General features: G+C 31.2%; 2 protein-coding genes across 2 annotated transcripts; both read left to right on the top strand.

Annotated features, from left to right (window-relative positions):
- Positions 1-1,182: 1,182 nt before the first annotated feature.
- On the top strand, positions 1,183-1,911 carry LOC21402058 (E3 ubiquitin-protein ligase MPSR1). Its single transcript, XM_010114350.1, has one exon. It carries the CDS (start codon positions 1,183-1,185, stop codon positions 1,909-1,911), a length of 729 nt encoding a protein of 242 aa, XP_010112652.1.
- A 1,350-nt stretch (positions 1,912-3,261) lies between these two features.
- Positions 3,262-4,011, top strand: LOC21402057 (E3 ubiquitin-protein ligase AIP2). The gene has a single exon (XM_010114349.1). It carries the CDS (start codon positions 3,262-3,264, stop codon positions 4,009-4,011), a length of 750 nt encoding a protein of 249 aa, XP_010112651.1.
- The last annotated feature ends 2,915 nt before the right edge of the window (positions 4,012-6,926 follow it).

The raw sequence follows: 6,926 nt of genomic DNA, 5'->3' as shown, positions 1-6,926 counted from the left end.
ACTTTGCTTATATCTTTGTTTAGTGTTCCGTTGTATTTTCGGTAAGCTAGATTTTGTTACTTTATCAGTTTATTATGGGGTTTAGTAACACTGGGTTGTTATTTTATGACAAAATTCAGAAAAAATTTAAACTCGAGTTACAACTTTATTTAAGTTCATGTTTTTTTTTTGTAAAACTTGAATTTGAACTTGAGTTAAACTTGAGTTTGAACTCGAGTTTGAACTCGAGTTTGAGGCTAAACTCGAGTTCAAGTTTCCCATTCAACTCGAGTTCATAAACTCGAACTCAAGTTAATGAACAATATTTTTTCTATTATTAAAAATGTCATAACTTTTTCGTTTAAATTCTAATTGAGATAATTTTTTTTATGCATTCACAACGAAAAGACGAATAAACCCCAACCATATACCCTATTAAAATTTTTCATCACCATTGAATTTTTATTAAAATACTATCTAAATACAAATTTAAGTTTTAACTCACCCAAACACAAACTTAAAAAGATTCTCAATTCAAATCATAACTCAAATATGCACATCCAAACACAAACTCAAGTCACAACTTCAACTCAAGTTACAACTCAAACTCAACTCAAAATCATCACTCAAATCACCCTAACTCAAAAATACAAAAGAACAGCCCCAACTCAAGTTATATCTTTTAGCATTTCATATGAGTTTACTGGTAGAGTTAGAAATTATTCTTAATGTAAATACTGAAAGAAAAAAATTAGAGACGATTTTTATATTTAAGAATAATATCGTTATATATTTCAATTATTTGACGGATCATACAGTTATAATTATTATTTTTAATTATATTTTGTAAAAAAAAGGGAACATGTAAAATTTTGATTTTTTAAAAATCAAGATTTTTAAATTTTAGCGATGGAGCAACTAAAATTTTTTAATTTTTTAAATAAGATTTTTAAAATGAGGGACCTACTATCTAGACTAGCTCGTATGATAAGATAATCTTTTTAGTAGCATTTATCTTACTTGGTTTAGAGTTATAATTCGAATCATAAAATTATAAACAGAAAAAAAAACATGTAATTATCTATATTAACTATATAAAACAATCCGTAGTACTACTCGCACTCCTTCTCTCTATATATAATATGCTTCTGTATGATTGTTGTGATCCTCTATTATTAGTAATATATAATCGCCCTTTCAATAATGGCGTCCTCCGAGACTACCTACAAGTTCTACATATTCCATCTAGACCAACATGAGATTAATGACGATGAACAGCGTGATCTCCCTAAAGAAGGCAACTATTTTTTCTTCCGTTTAAACTTGCTTCATGTCCTTAGTTCCAGAATACCAGGCAGAGACATATACTTGGAAACAATCACGGAGCGACTCATAATACCCCGTCACGAGTACTTGGCTCAGCCTTCAACCCTGACTTGCGACGCGCTCATGTCCAAGTTAGGCTTGGCAAGCGAAGAGGCTAATTACTTTGCGGCCAAGGCAACCTCTTTTGTTAGAGAGGTCACCGAGGAGGTTACCAAGAATAGTGCAGACTCTAGAATAGAGGCTTTCGCTATGTACGTTCACATTGTGGCTCCGATCAACGACGACATTGTCTGGGAAGATCAAGATGAGATTGAGCGTGCCACAATGGAATCGGAGGATGAGTTCCAGACGGTTCCGGCAACTGAGTCGTCCATTCAGGCGTTGAAGGTCGAGAGTTCGGAAGGCATAAGAACGACGGAAAAATATTGCAGTATTTGTTTGGAAGGATACATGTCGAATATTGATCAGAATAGTGATGATGATTCTAACAACAAGATCGCATGGATGCCATGCTCTCATTTTTATCACAAAGATTGCATCGTCCGGTGGTTACGTACCTCTCACTTGTGCCCCATCTGCCGCTATGCCATGCCAACGTCACCTTGAGCTATATTCTATTTATATATAAATACACACACACACACACAATATATATATATATATACACATGTATGTATACACACACTAGCTCCGCAGCTAAATTCTGATTAATGAATTTCACTTTGAAAAAAAAAAGTAGGGATTGGTTATTATTTTCGTTTCTGTCTCGTCTCTTTTTCTTTTCTCGTGTCCCATTGCCTAATTGCTCCAACCTTGAGCTTTTGCATGGTCAGTTTCGGATATCCGTTTTTTTTTTTTTTTTTTTTTTTTTTTTTTTTTTTTTTGGGAGATATATATCTACATGAAACCTTTTTATTTCAAAAGTTTTCACTAACCCATCTTTTTATCTTTTATCTTTATCTTTTGAATTAAGATAGAAGATAGAATATCAAATCAAAATTTGAATTACCGTAAAGGTTGTGACTATTATCCCATGTAACTAGTAAATAATGACCTTTCTAAATTAATACTTCTACCATGACTTGGCATCGAATAAACAAAAATACAGGATAATAATGGGTGAATATTCACACGTTTTAATTTGTTTTATAAATTTTTTTTATTGAAGTCAAAAGCCGAGTTGTATTGACAAGATTTGTACTGGACAGTGAAAGGTAACATCCCAAAGTAGTATTCTATTTAGGGCATATTTACTTTGCATTAAAAAAAACAAAAAGAGAAGGAGGGATTCTTTTTCTCATTTAATAGTGTATTTACTTATAAAATTAATAATAAAGATTTAGTGAGCCCTACACAATTCTTGTACCCCCTTAATATTGATTCCTTATCAAAGGGAATGAATACTTAATTTACTTATCTACCCTTAATAAATTACTATACAATCATTGATTATTTAATTGTATAATATGACATTTTAGTAATTACATTCATAACAATACTAGTCCTAGTTTTAGTAAAACATAAGAAAAGGAATGTGGTTATTTCCCATTACACCATCTTATAATCAAGTAAACACATGAAAGAGAATGAATGACTTTTAATCTCATTACTTTACTTTTCTTTCTAATCCAGTTAGTTTTCTCATTAAATTTTTTTAAGGTTTAATAAACGTGCCCTTAGATTAGAATAAATAAATCGGATAGTTAAGCTCCTATATCACTTTTTCTTTTAATTTTATTTTTCGGATCTTAGTAATATTACTTCGTATCCTTTTTGGTTTAGAGTTTAATATAATCCTTGTCATTATACAAAACGAACAATACTACTCTCTCACTCTATATATATGTATATCAAACGCTTTCCCAATCATAGTTCCACCATTAATTAATATCAAATCTTTTCGTTTTTCAGCGACTAGCTAGGATTAATAATAATAATAATACTCAGTTTCTGATCATGGCTTCCCAGGAGACCATCTACAAGTTCTCCATGTTCCCCCTAGAGCCACATGAGATTAATTACGATAATCTCCCCAAAGAAGGCAACTATGTTGTCTTCAGATTAGGCTTTCTCCATATACTAAATAATATCAATTTCCCAACGCGAGATCCATACCTGGTAGCAGAGGCATTCTCAGGCCATCTTACAATACCCCGTCGCGAGTACTTAGCACAACCTTTAACCCTAACTCGAGACATGCTGATTTCAGAACTACGCTTAACGAACGACGAAGCTGACTCTTTCGCGCCGGTGGTATGCTCCATAGTTAAAGAGGTAATCGATGAGGTTACCGATCATAATACTGACTCCAGAATATTGGCTTTCGCGGTGGATGTTTATCCTGAGACTTTGACTTTGACAAATAATAACAGCGAGGAAGACGATGAGATTGAGAATGCCATAAGGGAATCAGCAGAAGAGTTCCGGACAGTTCCCGCGACCAAATCATCCATCGAAGCGTTAAGGGTTGAGACTGTGGAAGGCATAATTAGCAAAACAGAAACATGTTGCAGTATCTGTTTGGAAGGATTTATGTCTAATATTATTGAGGATGGTGATCATGTCAGTAATGGTGACCATAATTATAAGGAGACGGCACGAATGCCATGCTCTCATCTTTATCACAAAAATTGCATCGTCCAGTGGCTACAGACCTCTCACATGTGCCCCTTGTGCCGCTACGCCATGCCAACTTCATCACCTTAATTTAAACTAACTAGCGATATATATCTACTTCTCAAATTGTATTTAGTCTTTAGGTCTTCAAAAATTAATATATGTTCTTGTTTCAGAAGGATTTATATTGACAATTATTTTCGTTAATTTATGTTAATTTAGACTTCTTCAATTTCAATATTACTAATATAGTGTGACTTTGTTAGGCTAGGGCATATATTCCCAACGCCTATAATGACTGGCGGAGCCGGTTTACACCGATTTCATTAGAAAAAATAGGATATTTACATTCTTATACTCAGTAGCTTGGGATTTTTCAGAAAGTATACCTTCGATTTTTAATTTCATTAAAGTTATACTATTAGATTACATTTAATATATAAATTCATACCTTTGTTCAGTCAAAATGTAATTTTGACCTATAAAATGCCTAAAACAACCTTAAAAGAAAAATAAGAAAAATTGAATAATAATATTAAATAACAATAATAATATAATAATAATAAGAAAAGCAAACAACCAACAAACTCAAGTGAGAATTTGAGGATCGACAAAATCAAGTGAGAATTTGAGGATCCATGGATTGTGCAGAGATGTTCAATCGGTGGACTTGCAATGGTTAGCAAGTGAATCATCTCTTAGAGACTAATGGGATGTTTATTTTAAGGGTTCGTTCTTAATTTTGAATCATGGTTCTTGATTCTCTACAATATTTTTTTCTCACAAAAAATTTAAATTTAAAAAATCAGAATCATAAATCATGATTCTAAATCTATGAACCAAACGTCATATAAATTTATTAGTGGATCCTATGACTATATTAGAATCTCTGTTAAGCTAAATAATTTTTAAATAAATAAGTTTGTTTTTTCCCTTTATTACCTTACTCTTTTGCCCTTGAACTGAAATGGTGAGCTGTTTTGTTACAACTATTTGTTAGTCTTTTGACCCGGCCTCTATTTATATGGTCCCGTTCATTATACCGATTTGAGTTTAAAATTTGAGTTTTGTTATAATAAAAAACTCTCAGAAACAGTCATATTTATTTATTTATTTTTGCTATAGTAAAAAATTCTCATATAAAATCACATCTCAACTCGAATCAACAAACTAAACGGGTCCATAATCTGTCTCTTCTGTATCGATGGTTTCAAGAAGAATGAAATTCTTTCTTCCTTTCCATTTTTTCTGTTAAATTTCTGATAATTTTTTACTTTCTTTTTTTTTTCTTTTTGATATTTGCTATTTGGTTTATTTAGATAATGAGTTTTGCAAAAGTTTGGATCTCAGTGGAGGATGAACTACAAGTGTTCAACGCAATGCAGTGGAATCACCGTCATGCCGCCAGATCCCGAGGCGGTGGCCGTCGCGTTTGGGGGAAGAGTTGGCCTTCGTAATCTCCGGCGACAAAAGAAAGGATTCAATTCAGATCTCTATTCACTTTTATCTATCTCTCTACATTTTCCAATAGGATGTTTGGATCTGGTTTGTTCAACTAATTCAAAGTATTGAGGCCACAAAAAAGAAAAAAGAAGGAAAAAAAAATCAGAAACTTGATTGTTGATGCACTATGGGGATTTTGACCGACTGTTAACTTTTGTTCTTGGAGTTTTGATTTGAATAAAAGAGTTTTGATTTTTTTAAAAAAAAAATCTCTTTAAGGGTATTTGTGTCAATTTGGGGTCTCAACGAACTATTAATCTAAGACAGGGTACACATTTAACTATTAAATCTAATCTCAAAGGATATATTTGATAAAATCAAAAACTGAAAATATACTTTTTTAATAAACTTAAAATACATAGTATAATAATGTAAATATCGCTTAGAAAATTTGTTTCGATTATGAAACTTCCAGAAATAAGTAAAATTATAAATATAATTCTTGGTAAAACATATACAGGTTGTAGATCTAATGGTGAAAGAACAGTATCGCAGTATTTGTTTGGAAAACTATTCAGATTTGGGCACATGTTCTTATTTTAAAAATCAATCCATACGTTTTGAAATTGTCAGATTTCTCTGTAGACTGTATCGATACAGTACCTAATATTTAGAAATACATAAATAACTAAAATAAATGCACGTATAAACTAATACAGTTCAAGTACTTATACTCGTAAGAACTCACGTAATACCAACTAACACTACAAGAAATTGTAGCTTTAGCTAAATTTTTTTTAGCTGCAAATGTAAATTTATAGCATTTTGTTGGACGAAATAAAATTTCTGACTGATTCATATTAATTAGTAGTTACAAAGTATATTTAGTAGCTAAAATTTTGTCACTAAATAATTAGAATAAATAGTTTAATAAAAAAATTAGCTACAAAAATTAGTTTTTGTAGCTGATCTTTAAATTAGTGAAAAAAAATATTTGTAAAAAAAAAAAAGAGATAAGTGATAGCCACAATTTATTAAGCCATAAAATCGTCTTTCTTAATTAAAAAATGTATTTTTATCTCTCTCTCTCTCTCCCTCTCTCCACTCCGCGACGTGGATATGTATGGGTATTTTCAAAGAGTATTTCAAATTACCAGCGTATTATTTTATTTTTACTATTTACAAAATTATTTAAATATCTTAGTGTCTAATAGAATTACAAAATATCTAGTGTTTTGTAGACTATTTAGATACTGAATATCTTATCATCTTTTAAATGATTTTTAAAAATGATATAATTTTTTAAAATAGTTTTAAAATACTTAATTACTAGCTTCATTCTACATTCGATTGCATTTGTTGAGATTTACTTGCTTTTCACATATTTCTCTTACTTGCATTTGACTTATGCATCATGTTTTTGATCGATACTTCAATCATTGTGATTATTATGTTTTATTGTTGTTATCCCTTCTCTCCCCTATTGGCATTTAACTCACCCCTCCTTTAAATGTTTTTCCCCCTCCAAAATTAGCAGTTTGATTTGAAGTGTGGTACGTTGA

Source organism: Morus notabilis, unplaced genomic scaffold (assembly GCF_000414095.1).
Source record: "Morus notabilis unplaced genomic scaffold, ASM41409v2 Scaffold176, whole genome shotgun sequence".
NCBI lineage: Eukaryota > Viridiplantae > Streptophyta > Magnoliopsida > Rosales > Moraceae > Morus > Morus notabilis.
The sequence above is the reverse complement of the archived record's forward strand: the minus strand, read 5'-3'. Positions and strand labels throughout refer to the sequence as shown.